At 45.1% G+C, this 14,353-nt stretch overlaps 1 protein-coding gene across 4 annotated transcripts in view; it reads left to right on the forward strand.

Moving 5' to 3' along the window:
• The window catches only part of MYO5B (myosin VB), a 144,219-nt gene that overhangs the window by 90,631 nt on the left and 39,235 nt on the right, over positions 1-14,353 (forward strand). For all 4 annotated transcript variants that reach the window (XM_064642283.1, XM_064642285.1, XM_064642284.1 and 1 more), the window contains exons 18-21: positions 4,415-4,526; positions 5,793-6,004; positions 8,334-8,490; positions 11,165-11,404. In XM_064642283.1, coding sequence (XP_064498353.1) covers positions 4,415-4,526; positions 5,793-6,004; positions 8,334-8,490; positions 11,165-11,404 — 721 coding nt within the window. The remainder of the gene's footprint in view (positions 1-4,414; positions 4,527-5,792; positions 6,005-8,333; positions 8,491-11,164; positions 11,405-14,353) is intronic.

Genomic DNA, 14,353 nt, shown 5'->3' on the forward strand with positions numbered 1-14,353 from the left:
GGCTTTGGATCCCATGGAAAGATCACTGTAGTCCAGCTCCTCACTGCTTAAAATTTTGGCCCATTCAGTGGAAGGTACCACGTGGTGCTGGCAGGATTTCTTACACAAAAGGGATTGCTCAGCACATGGGATGGTCTTGGGTGATGGGGTTAATTAATTTAGTTACCCTGAATGGAAACATTTTACATTTAGTTATTTTAGGCTACCAAAAGAAAACCATAATATGGTCAAGAGTTTGAAGCTTTGCTGACTTATTATACTCCTTTCAGCTCTTAATTCAGCACACAGCTGACATAACACTGCTGTAATCACCCTGAAACAATGAGTTGGAGATATTTTGGGCAGTTGCTGACTGCTTGGAGAGATGCTTTTCAGAGGCTTCCTTAGAATGTCACCCCCGGTTTCTTACACAAGCCCTGCCTTTAATTTGAGGTTGTAATAAACCCAGCTTGGCTTTGCAGCAGAGGGGCTGTGCTTGGGTTCATAACCCCTTGATTTGGGGCAGGAGCAGCCCCTTTGCTCTGTACCTTGTAGTTTTCTATAAAACATCCCAATCTTGTTCTTTAAAATACAGAAAAAAGAATAAATTTATTTAATAAAAATTAAAATAAATAAAAACAAAAATTAATACAAATAAAATTAATTTGTGATGTGTGTTATGGCTTATTCCTTCTTTATAATTCCTGTAAAATGACAAAGAAATTGCTGGGATGACCAAGCTTCCTGCTCCTGGCCAAGCCCTTGAGCATCCTCCTTGCTGCTGGAGCCCAGGGAGGACTTTTTTCCACAGGCATAAGCTATTTTCCTGTATCCTTCCATTCCTTTTATTGCCTTTTCCCCTTAGTGACCTGTGCTAACTTCAAAGCAAAACGTAGATGTTTGAGGTTTGGTTGTGCTTGATCTCAGTCCCAAAATTATTCTTTTTTTACCTTGGGAAAGTTTGAGAAGCATCTGTCCAGTTCTTCATGTCTCCTTCTTCGTCTTTCTCAGCTGTGCAGGTATAAAAATCCTCCTAATTCCAGCTCTTTCTCTACACCACCTATCTGGATCTTACAACTTGACAACTATATGGAATCGTATTTATTCAGTGGCCCTTGGTGGTTTCCAGGTCCCAGCACTGAGCCATGCCCATGCTGTGTGTTGCGTGGCAGCATCCTGAAAACCTGTGATCTGCATTTTTTTATTTAATACCTGTCAGCAAGTTGAACTGAAGTGTAACCTTCCCATAATGCTAAACTGAAGTGTAACCTCCCAACCTGCTAAGCTGTGGGGTGACATGGCACATCCTTTGTCCCTGACTGGGAATTCAGTGTGTGGGAGACAAGTTTTCTTCTTTTTCTTTTTTTTCTGAAAATGAAAGTGTCGAACCTAAAGAAGAGGCATATATATGTGCAGAAGAATAATTTAAAGTGAGCTTCAGTATTTCTGCACCGGTGAGCTCTCCCTTGCAGGGGTGGGGGATCATGTTTGCTTCTCCTGAAGCACGTTGTTGTAAGGAAATTTTATACAGCTTTGAGCCTCAAGAGGTTCAGTGAGGCATGTTACATTAAACCTGAGTGTTTTAATTGTTCCTTTCTCCGGGGAGGATCCTGTAACAGCACCTATGAGCCCCTGCAGCTTTCTTTTGCTTGTGAACTGGGATGGCAAATATTCCAGCGAAACTCCTGATGGACCAGCTGAGCCCCAGCCAGGCAGGGATTTTGTGTTGATACTCCATGGACAATAGCACAAGCAGTGTTATCTCAGGGCTGTCATCTCCTGCTGAATCAGCAAGGATGGTGAGAGCGTGAGTTCTGTGCTGTGGATGTGCAGCACTGGGCTGGGAACCTCTGGGAGATGTGAATAGAGGACTGTGGACGCCACCAGCCCAGATAAACACCTGGGCAGCAATCACTGAGTGTATTCCCTGCCACTTCCAATATCTCATGTGAGACTTACTCCTAAAACGTGAGTCATTTATGTTCAAGATGGACTCAAATGGAAACACGTGGAAAATCAATTTTTGCCACGTTGTGAAATGAGAGCAACGGGCTCCGAAGAAAGACCCATTGTGTAGTGACTTATGATCTATTTTTAAGGAATTCCTGCAGGTGCCTGACTCCTGCTTGAGAGTGGCTGCGGGGTCTCCCTCTCTTTCTCAATGCTGGAAGATGATGGATTTTGCTTTCTGCCCAGCTTGGACCTGTGCCCTCAGTTTCTGGTGTTGCCTCTTCACCATCTGCTCTTACTGGAGGAGCCTGGGTGGCACCTGTAGGATGATTTTTTTCGGCAAATAGTAGCAGTTCATAATATCAGCACCTAAACTGACTCTGTTTTCCCCCTGATCAAGCTCTCCCTGGCTCGAGCAATACCTCAGCCAGGCAGGATGTCTCCAGCATCGTGTGCTTGGCTGGGTGCCTCGGGCACTGCATGCTCTGCTTCTCCTCTCAGGTTTGATTTGGAGCTGTGTAAACCTCAGACGTGCTTAAAATGAAAATGGGTTTTATTTGCACAAAGCAAAGTGGGAAATGTAATTATAAAACCGAGGCACTGGGAAAGCAAAGAGAAAGCGAGTTCAGGCTTAAACCCTACAGGACACAAAGCTCATAGTCTTGCATAATCTTTGTGTTCAGTTTTCATCCCAGAGAGAGCTCCTCATAGCTGGTATCTTAGTTTTTTTGTTGACAATGCAATACTTTTGGTCATTTGAAGGTGGGATGGGGATTAAATCAGCGCTAAATCTGGATGCTCCAGAACTAATCTGAGCAATCCGAGTATTGGAAATCCTCTCACGACAATTCCCCTCATTCTTCTGTCTCCAGGAGCTCTCCACCTTACCTTTGGCTTCAGGTGCAGTACGGAGCATTCCCTAGTTTTTGCCAGTCCCATATTCTTTGCCAGTTGTGTCCATGCAGGAGTTGCATGTCGCTTCCCAATCCTTATCAGTCCATTTTTTCCCCTTTTTCTCCATTCTGTTTGCAAACACTTTCTTCTGCTGTACTCTTTCAATTAGACTATCGCTTTTAATCAGACTGGCTTTCCTCCCCCGACTGCATTTTCTGAAGTGACGTGAAACCGTGTTGGTCGTGTATCTTGAAATAAGCAATATGCCTGTCTAAGTAATTACCCCATCTTCCAATGTTCAAGATGTTTCATGAGCGGTATCTGCAGCTGATAGCTGATGATTGTGCAGGTCCTTTGTTTTGTGGAGTGTTTTATAGAGCTGGCAGCCTTGGCTGCTCGGGTGGTGTGGTGTCTCGCCCAGCCCCACCACTGCAGACTAGCCAAGGATAAGGACCTACCACGAGCATCACTCTGGGCATTTACAATTTATTTTTCCTTTCCGCCCGCTCCTCTCTTAATCTCTAGAAGTGGAAGATTAGGAAGAATTTAGTGTAATGACACAAAAAATACAGGCGTTTATGGGGCTGCTGGGTGCAGGAGGTGTTTATAGCAGCTCTTCATGCAGTGTGTTCTCATCCTGGCTGCCACAGCATCCATGGGGGTGAGGATCAGGCTCACAGGTGGTTGAGTAAGGGCAGGAACCAAATTCTCTGCAATTCTTTCCAGTCTCCCTTTGATGTTTGTTATTTTTTTAAAATAACGATGACCACTCTGGACATCACTGGAAAAGCCTGATATTTTAATTAAAAACTCAGGTTTTGAGGGCATTTATAACTCACTATGTTAAATTACAGAAGACTGAAACTTGGCAGATGCTGAAGCAATTTCAGGATCCCAGTCTGCAGGCTCTACATCTAACAGGAGCAGCAGGAGATGTTATTTCCTAGCAGTAGGATGCAGTGCTCTAATTCCTTCAATTAGTGTTGCCTGTTTGGAAGCTTTGCTGCTGGTGTCAGTGAGGCATCTTCCAAGGGGCTGGCTTTGTCTTTTCAGCATCAAAAAATTTTATGTTTGTTTCCAGGACCTATATCACAGACCTCAAGGTGGAGCAGTTAATGAATTAATTTGTTGTAATCAATATTCAGCAAAATTTGGAAACACAAAATAAAAAAGCATATCTTTTTAATTCATTCTCCGTGACTATCAAGAGTGCTTTTTTTCGGCCAGTCAGAACATACATGATTTCTTCCAAGTTATCATCTCCTTCCTGAAGGGAACGGAGTTGTTGCGTTTGAGTGGTAAAGTGCAGCAGACTGGGAAGCACATCAGGAGGACTGAAAACAAGGTGATCCATGGCCTTTCTGTTCCAGGCTAGAAAGGCCCTGATAAGGTCATTCAGTGGCTGAGAGTGAGGGTCAGGTTGAGGGGGAACAAGCTCCTTTCAGGTGTCTTTGATCCATTCTGTGGGTAGTGGTGAGAGATCCCCCAAAATATGGGTTTCATGTTTTGACTCACCTATGACTCCAAACGCTTTATTTTAAGGAAATATTGCCAAGCATGCAGACTAATCCAGTGCATGCTTTGCTTTCAGGTGGTCCTACCACGACTTTTTAAAGAGGTATCGTGTGCTTATGAAGAAGTCAGACCTTGCTAAGAACGACAAGAAGCAGATCTGTAAGACCCTGTTGGAAGACCTCATTAAGGTGAGCTGGGACCAGATCTTTGGCAATGATTTTAACAGCGCAGAAGTTGGTGGCCTTCGTGTGATCTGAAGTTGCTGCTCCTGCTCCAGCTTCACCTGCTGCTTGTGCAGGTGCTTCTTCATCCCGGGCAGCCTGGGGATTTTTTCCAAAACGAGATAGTCTTGCAAGGAGGCAGAGGGAGCAAGCGTGACATGGGATCTCATGATTGTGGTCAAGATGCACGTACCATTCCAGTGCTGGTGAAGCCCTGAGTTTGCTGTCACTGGCTGGACATGATCAACTGGCCACTTTTTAAAAATGTGACATCCCAACCCCTCCTTCTGTTTTTGGCTAGCCATAGCTGGAGCATGTGTTAGAGCTTCAGCTTGGGACAACATCATGAACCTTAATGAATCATTAAATTACTCTTTGCCTTAACGAGTAAGAGAAAAGTGCAATAAATGCCTTATCTTGATGTATGGGAGACTTGTAATAGCCCTATGTGGAAAAAGCATCCCATAGATTGGGATTCTTTTCCCATAAGCAAATTGGAAGTTTTTGCCCCCTCTCCTTGCCAAAACTTTGCTGCTCCTCTGTGCTTTATTTTTAAATAGCAAATGTGCATGCAGAGGTTTCTTGCTGTTGGGTAGCCCCGAATTTGCACAACACCTTAGCCAGGTTTTAATGTTTGATCTCGTTTTCCTGTGATTTTTGAGGAGTGTACCTAACTGGGTTCCTCTCTGCAAAAGCTGTTTTCCTTATGCACCAAGTGTTTCCCTTGGCTGCAGCACCTTTTGAATGACTTTGCAGATGAAAACATTAATCTTTTTTAGAAACAAATCCTTTCTTTAAGTGCTCTGATGTTGCATTTTTGGTTTAGAATGTGTCCCTGCCCATGACGGGGGCACTGGAACTAGATGATCTTTAAGGTCCCTTCCAACCCAAACCATTCTAGGATTCCATGATTTCTCTATTCAGCTTTAAAGAAACCCAATAAAAAAACCAAACAAACCAAATACAAACCAAACCAAACCGAAAACTTCCCAAGCCATTCAAAATCTGTGTAAATACATGGAATTTAAGACCGAATTGTAGTGCTTGAGTAGCTCGGGGTCTTAATAATATCTTCATCACCCGATTAAGAAGGGATGTGAGCTGACAAATTTTGTTCAAAGGGGGGGTTTTTACTCTGTGTCTTACTGAGCAACACAGACTGAAAATAAATAAATAAATAAATAAATAATGTTTACGTTAATTAAATGTCGTTTCCCTTGTGCTTTTGAAAAGGATCCAGACAAGTTCCAGTTTGGACATACCAAGATCTTCTTCCGCGCGGGCCAGGTGGCGTACCTGGAGAAACTGCGGGCAGACAAGTTCAGAGCTGCCATCATCATGATTGAGAAGACGGTGCGGGGGTGGCTGCAGAGGGTCAAGTACCAGAGGCTGAGACGAGCCACAGTCGTCCTCCAGCGCTACACACGCGGGCACCTGGCACGGAGGTGGGTCGTGGGGAGCCCTCCGAGGAAAGGGCTGGCTGGGAACTCGAGGGTAAAAAAACGCCTCTGCCCGCTCGTGTTTTCGATTTTCCGTCTTGTAGGTCTTCAACTTGAGGTTTTCGTACAAAAAAGCCCTTTGAAAACGCCCTGCGTGGGGTGTTGCCTTTTAACCCCTTGAATGTAAGACACGTACTGTGCATGTGGATAACAGTGTGGTGAAAGTTTCTGTGCTGAAGTCAGGACTCGTTCCTGGTCCCTCTCTTCAGCTTTACTTAGGGGCAAGAGATAAAAATTCTTTGCCTCAAACTGGTTTCATGTCTACACTAGTTTAACTTCTAGGTGCTGGGCCAAGGTCATAGCATAGGCAACTGGGTTATAATCGGATGACTAAAGTACTCTGAAGTATTTAGGTGAAGGTATTTCACAGAACTAATATTTTCCTGGGACTACCTGTGGTAAAGGGCATTTGGATCAGCCAGGGAGCAGTTGGCTAGTTGATATGCACTGTCTTCTGCAGGGACCAGCTTTGTGCCTCCTTAATGTCCAAGGGGAGCTCTCAGGATTGACTGGCTGTATCCTTTTTAATGAGAAAAATCACTCCGAATCACTGGCAGTGGGGCTGTTTGCAGTACAGAATAACAGAGCTCAGCGTTTAACTCTTCGTGTGAAGGAACCTCAAGCTCCCTCGTGCCAGTGGCTTGCTGGGGTTTCTGTAGATAACACTGTGCTGGGCTGCTGGTGTCAGATGTGTGGTGAATGTGAGGGAGCAAAAAAGCAAAGGAATAGTGTCCCAACACAGCAATTACTTTCCATCTTTTGCCCCTTATTCAAGTCTGACACTGCTGTGTACAGTCACACTGTGTTTTGGAAGAGCATCAGAGGTACTGGCTGAATTTGTGGTGTTACTTGTGATTGTGAAAGGGATCGGTGTCATGGAGAATCCAGGGATGAGAAGGTCTAGGAGAAGCAAAGATGGGCAGTTTGGTGACTTTTATTTAAAACTGAGCGTGGGTTTTTCTTGTATTCATAAGTCCACATTACTTCTCTAGAAGTCCACGTACTTCTCTTTGCCAGCCTTGCAGCCTTGGACAAGGCAAATGAGACCTAAGCAATAAGAGAAAGGTTAAGGAAAAGGGAGAGTTGGAAGTGTTCAAGGCCAGGTTGGGCAGAGCTTGGAGCAACCTGGTCTAGTGGAAGGTGTCCCTGCCCATGGCAGGGGGGTGGATGGAGCTGAGCTTTAAGGTCCCTTCCAACCCAAACCATTGTGAGGTTAACTTGAGCCTCTCAGACGGGCTCTCCATACACACCTACAGACTTGGACTTTACATCTCACTTTGCATCAGTCAACCATTCCTCTAGGGAGAGGAGGAGGGATGCCTGCTGATGTCAAAGTGATGGGATATGAGCTAAAAGAGAGGCTGGAAGCAGACATGTAAAAACCATCTACTGCAGTGTTTCTTCTTTATGATTTTTCAGTTCCCCTCTTCATGCAGGTTTCATAAGGAATGGATGGCATCTGAATAACTGCTGTCTCCTCTTTTTGGAGACAGACCATCCCTTATCCTCTTTAGTAAGCCCTGGTTCAGCAGGTCCTAATGAGAAGCTATTGACCTTGATCAAGTGAATATATAAACCAATACGATGTGGCTCTTAGTTTTGATGAGCTTTTCACAAAATAGAAGTGGATCTGTATAGTGCTTCATGCTGAGAGCAATAAATGAATCATAAATTCAGCAAAACAAGCTACTTATCAAATGAAATGGAGGTCTTATGGGCATTTATTAACTGGTGTAACAACAAATTGAGCATGAGTTCAGTTGGGGAGTGGGAGCAACGTGGTGGAGAGTTGACCACATCCCTTATTATTTACTCTCCGTGAATTGCTTGAGGCTCTGCTCATAAATGCTGCCAAACCAGTGCACACCAGTTGAAATGTCAAATCTGTTTGCTGCTGTTTTCACTGAGTCAGTAGGTACCCCATACAAAATGGGCTTTTTATAGTTAGGGAAGTGATGGAGCCAACCGTGACATTGATTGGCTCGGGTAAATAAGGCAGAGAGATCAAACCAGGAAAAACCTGGGGAAATACTTGTTTTCAATGCTGTTTGGGAACAATGAGGGGTGTTGATTTGTGGCTCCAGTGCTCCTGGGTTCCATAGATGCTGCCTGATAGCATGGAGATTTCCTTAGCCCTACTGTTGGGGTGCTCTTTCCCGAATGCCATCAAGCTACTTTTGGATGAACAGTTTTTATCTCTGTCCAGTTTAAAACTTATTAGACAGAAAGAAGGGGAGTTTGTTTTTCCTGCTAAGCTTTCTCCCGTGCTTTGCAGGCTTGCTGAGCACCTGAGGAGGACGAGAGCTGCCATCATCTTGCAGAAGCAGTTCCGAATGCTGCGGATCCGCCGAGCTTTCCTGAGGGTCCGCAACTCCACCATCACCATCCAGGCTTTTGCTCGGGGAATGTTCGCCAGGAGGACTTACCACCAGGTACAGCACCTCCACGGACTGTCTTTGTGTTACGAAAGAGTGGGAAGAGCCTCTATGTTTACCTTTGCTGCCACAGCACTGTGATGTGTTTATTGTGGCTGTTTTGATGTTTACGAAGCCGACAGCCTCTGGTGTTTCTGGGGAGCAGGCAGTGACAGTGAGCATTGCTGTTTAAAGCTGTGTAAGGAGAAAAAAAAGATTTTGGCAGCAGCACCTCAGTGGAGCAGTTAAATGAAGTCAGTCATTCAGGTGCTGGAAGGCACTGTGGAAATCTGGAAATGTCGTTTGATCTAACCTGTTCTCTGCTAAAACCTCCCTGACCAACTGAATCTGTGCCTGAGCTGTGCTGCAGCTGCTGTTTCCAGGAGAGCAGGAAGACAAGAAGGGTCTGTCAGGGAAGGCAACAAGTAGTTTATTGATAGAAATCTCCCTTTAATTAGTTCTCTTCCCTAGCTTTCTGTGTTAAACTGGGACCTGAATGCAAAGAACTGAAAGTTTCATGACAGCAGTGATACAGTGAGAAACCATAGAGTCCTAGAGAGGTTTGGGTGGGAAGGGACCTTCAAGTTCATCTCTTTCCATTGCTCTGCCGTGGGCAGGGACACCTTCCACTAGACCAGGTTGCTCCAAGCCCTGTCCAAACTGACCTTGGACACTTCCAGGGACAGGGCAGCCAGGCAGCCACAGCTTCTCTGGGCAACCTGTGCCAGGGCCTCACCACCCTCACAGCCAGGAATTTCTCTACAATCTCTGATCTAACCCTGCCCCCTGTCAGTGTGAAGCCATTTCCCCTTGTCAAAATTCCTTCTCCAGCTATTGTCTGTCTGGAAACTGAGAACAGCTCTGGGGGAATCTTTTGTCCACTCCTCAGATCCAGCACTGTTTTGGTGGTCCCTAAACTTATGCCTAACTGGGCCATGGGCCTACTTGAAGAATTGAGAAGAATGATGAGACAGGAGGGGAAAGCCTTCTCCTGGGGATGGTGGAGGTTACCTGGACACCTGGTGACCTACCAGAGAGATCAGGGTTGTCCTCTGAGACAGACCAGCTGGGTGCTGGTGATAGGGAATTTGTGCTGCCACTGCTTTTTCAGCATCTGTTTTTCAAATTGGAAGCCTCTGCAGGGGTGGCAGCTGGTTGAGAAGTTAAACCCTCTGAGGTTAAAGGTAGCCCAAATCTTAACAAGGTGTAGAAGTTGGCTGAAGTCCAGGCCTCACAAATCTGAACGTCCTTAATCTCTGGAGCACCTGGGTGTAGGTGCTGGATATAGTTATTGGTTCAAGTGCATGTTCAACAACAGGTGCAGAGTGGTGGGGGATGCTGCTTGGGGTCAGGGCATGCCCAGTGCCCACCAAAACTTTGCTTTAAGGCTGGAATAGGTCCCCAAGACGGTGCAGTGGGGTTTCTTGTATTTCTTTGGGCACCCCCAGTTTCTCCATCTATGAATGCCAGGGCTGGAGACATACAAAGTTCATTTCCCAGTAACTCCTGCTGCATCCTAAGTTCACACAATCCCTTTATTCTGAATTAAAATTTGCAATTGCAAAGAAAGCCTTAGGGTGAAACAAAATATTTGTAAGAGAACCTGAGAGGGTACCTGTTCTGAGACAAGTTATCCCAAACTAATAACAGCAGTGTCTTGTAATCTTCAAAATTCTCCTGCTATTTATTTCCTTATCAGACTGAAACATAGATGAGCATAAGGAAGTTATTAACAACATGCTGGTTGTATCTCTAATATGTCAGCATTCAGTTGCAGAGGAAGGAATTGAATTGCCACCTACTGAAAAGATTGTAATAAATTTTGGGGAAGAAATTCAATGCACAAGCACCAGAAATTTCACAAAACCCTAGATAAAGGTTCCTAGAAGTTTAATTGTGTGACTGCAGACTGTAGTGAAAGGAGCCAGGGTTTTATTTGAAGGTTATTCACATGATAAGAAATCCCACCAGGACAGCATTTATCTGCAGTAAAAATTATCATAATGCGGGGGTGGAACACAGAAAAAAAATCTACAGACCTGTTCTGGTGTGAGTTATATCTGATGCTGAAGGGCCAGTAAGTTTGTTGCTAAGTGTTTGTGTGTCTGTTAATGGCTGTTTATTCTGCTGGCTGTGGATCTCATAGTATTCTGAGGTGGTCCATGAAGCCTCCCTTGAACCCAGATACCCCCTGTTCCCGTCAAGTTCTCTACTCACTAACCAGGATCATACACCCTCACATCACTGGCCAAGCAGATCTTGATTTGTTTTAGAGAGCCAGGCTCCTAAGAGAGGTCTGGATGTGTCAAGCACAGTATCTGGAAAAACCTTTCTTGGCGGGGGGGGATTGAAGTCCTGTCTGTGACAGAAGATGCCTTTATCTCCAGCCATCACCCCATGCACCTACCAGGACACTCCTTGGAGGAGAAGCCCTTCCAAAGGCAGTTGTTTGGGAAGCGTTGAGTGCTGTGTTGCAGCCAAACCAGGGCTGCTGCTACCTGTACAGGTGTCTTCCCATGAACGGCCATAACCTGAAGGGAGCTAGATTTAGATGGGATATTAGGAGGGATTTCTTTGCCGTGAGGGTGGCGAGATGGTCTCTAAGGTCCCTTCCAACGCAAGCCATTTCATGGTTCTATGATTCTGTGACTTTCCTCCTTCTGATTGTCCTGCTCCTGCCCATGTTGTGCAGATCCTGGCGGAGCACAAAGCCACCATCCTGCAGAAATACGCCCGGGGCTGGCTGGCCCGCACACGCTTCCACAGGGTGCAGGCTGCCACCATCGTCCTGCAGTGCTACTACCGGCGCATGAAGGCCAGGCAGCAGCTGAAGGCACTCAGGATCGAGGCCCGCTCAGCTCAGCACCTGAAGAAGCTCAACGTTGGCATGGAGAACAAGGTGGTCCAGCTCCAAAGGAAGATTGATGAGCAGGTACGTCCCGAGCTGTGTTGCGGCGAGTGTGGTCATGCTGCCGCTTTGCCTCTGTTTTGTTGCCCTTCCCAGGAAGGGTTTTATCTTTCCATGTTGTCTGGTAAGGGTGTCGTGTTGGTGGCAGCCTTCGCTGCTTCTGGCCTGGCATTTGTAAGGGTGGGACACCACCATGGGAGTGCAGATGTGCTTGGATCTTGGGTCTCCCCCTTGCTCAGGGAGCTGCAAAAGCTGTGATGAAATTGTCATGAGAACTGCCCAGAAGGGCTCAGAGGAGGAAGGTAAAATGGCAGTTTCAAAAGCTGTTGCTTGAAAACCCAAGCCAGCTCCATGTGAGATCCCGATGTCAAAGGGGTTTGGGGCTGGGTTGTTCTCCTGTGCTTCCCGCTTTACAAGCACCGAGGGTGCAGAGTCTCTGCCACAGCTAATTGTATGAACTGTGTGTCTTATGAGTCACCTTCCCTAGAAGGTAAACTGTAATTTGAGTAAATACTTCGCAAAGTAATTTGAGCGTGTTTGTGTTACTAGACATAGCAACTCTTCAGAAGTAAGAGCCATGGTGAGGGGTGGGATGGTGGGGTGGAGATGCCTGTGTGGGTGACTTGATGGTCTTACTGTGACTCCTTGATGGCAGGGAGGCCTTCAGCAATTGCCACTTGTTATTAATGAGCTGCAGAATAATGGTTTGATTACACACTTAGGAGAAGGGTTTTCCAACTGTTAATGTAAGCAAGTTACTCTGATAAATACCCTCTATGTTGCTGTACGAGGACTTCAGGGTGAGCATAAGAAACGCTGAGTGGGACCTGCATATCAACAGGTAATTTCATATCTACTTGTGTCCTCCAACAGACCTTTTACAGGCAGAAGAACATTCCCTCTGAGTCAGGATAACGAGTGCCAGTTAGTAGTAATTGTGGGTTTTCATTCTGGGATGTTGTCAGGGACCCTTATACATCATACCTGGCTTCCTCGCCACCTTAAATCTCTCCATCCCTGAATGACATGAGCAGTCCTGTGATGGAGATGATGAGGAGTGACTCTGCGTTGGCTCGGATACTGCAGAGTCAGGATACCCTGGGATTTGCATTACTGCTGGCAGCCTTCATTGCAGTATTAATTGGCTGCAAAGTGTGCACTGCAGCCGAGTCTGACTTTCAGACCCTGGTGTTTAATTTTAAAATGCCTGTTTGCATACTTATATTTTGCAAACAGTAGCTTTGGAATGGAAAACCTTAAGCATAATGTTTGATATGACCCTTTATCTGGAGGGTATTCAGTGGAATGAAATAGGATGAGTCATTTGAGGTCCAGATATTTGGGCTGAACTTGTGCAATGAGTGTGAACGTCAGTGTTAGGCCTGCTGAGCTGCTGGGTTTGGCCCTGGAGCAGCAGTATTAATTTTTAGTTTACATTCTTCCCCAGTTCATTACCAATTTACTGCTAGGAAAAGTGCGTGAATAGAACAGTAAAGAAAAAAACCCAATATTTGGTTAACATTGGCTTCCTGTCATGGATTATGAAAGCAGCAGAAGGGTTTGCTTTAGGGAAGGAGTCATGGAGAGCTTTTAACTAGGCAGAAATAATGGTCTGGACCTCATCTTGCTCTCTCTTGGTCTCTGCACAGGCCATTTTGAAGCGGTTTCTTTGATGCTTTCTGTGTAACTTTTGCAGGGAAGGATTGCTACTTTGTTTTACTCATGTTAGTCTGTCCAGTGAGCTGATTTTAACCATCCTTCCAGTACTGTCAGGTTTCCCTGGGATGCTTTGGAAGTGCTAATGAGCACCATTACAGTGGACTTTCTTTTCAGTACGTTTAATTTATTTTTTTTCTGGCACAGTGAGTTTGCTGCATGGTAGTTTCCCTGAAGGATCTTGCTAATCTATAAACACAACCTTTGGAAATACCAATTAGCTTTCTAAGAAAAAAAGAGTATACCAGGTAACCTGGAGAGCTGCAGTTGTATCATTTTCTAAATAGCTGTGGACGAAAATGTTTCTATTTCTGCTGCTTTAGCTCATGCATGAGTAGAGATGCAATACTCCATGTGCCCCCGAGGAAGAGAAGGTCTTTGAAAACATTAAAACCTTTTCTTGTATGTCAGCCTCGGCTCACATGCTCTGGCATCCGTCACTGGAATGCTTTAATTCAGTTTTTGAATCAGGTGAAGGATTTTTTTGCACACACAAGAAAGGTTTAAATCTATTTTGCTGCTAAACATCCTCACTGGACTACTTTTTTTTTCTAATTACCTTAGACCAATTTTTGCTTTTTCTTCCCAGGGTTTTTTTTTTTCAGTTGAGTTTCTTTAAATCTACGTGTTGTACCTGCCTGAGATACTTTCAAGGCTGGTACCTAATTTAGTGTTACATGTTCATGCAGCTAATAATTAGATTCACAGTGTGGTCTCCATGCTATCTCTACAAGCAGTAGTATCTCCATGAGCATTTATTGAATAAAACTAGTTTGGGTAGGAATAGTGATGAATTTGTTGCCTCTGCCATTGTAGCAAAATTAACTAAAATTACTAAAAAAACCCGAACTACTAGGTTGGGTTGAAACCAGGACTCTCACAGCTCTGCAGGGCTGGATAATGATGGAAAATAAAGCAAGTTTAAGTTTAACAAGGTCTGTTGAGCAATCTCTGATTGCAGTGGGGAGCACCCCAGTAAACGCTGTGTCATGTCTCTGGTAGCTAATAACAAGAAAAAGCAATTCCTGTGCATTTATCTGGTTTCTGCATGGAAATCTCCATTGGCTGGTACGTAAAACCATATACAGAAACCTTGGCACAGAAGGTTCTGCAAATGGATCTCTTTGGAAATATCTTTGGAACTCTCCTATGGAGCCAGGCTGGGAGGGCTGGGGGTGTTCACCTGGAGAAGAGAAGGATCCAGGGAGACCTGAGAGCCCCTTCCTAAAAGAGGCTTCAGGAGATCTGGAGAGGGAC

The sequence above is a fragment of the Pseudopipra pipra genome, chromosome Z, assembly GCF_036250125.1.
Source record: "Pseudopipra pipra isolate bDixPip1 chromosome Z, bDixPip1.hap1, whole genome shotgun sequence".
NCBI classification, from domain to species: Eukaryota; Metazoa; Chordata; class Aves; order Passeriformes; family Pipridae; genus Pseudopipra; species Pseudopipra pipra.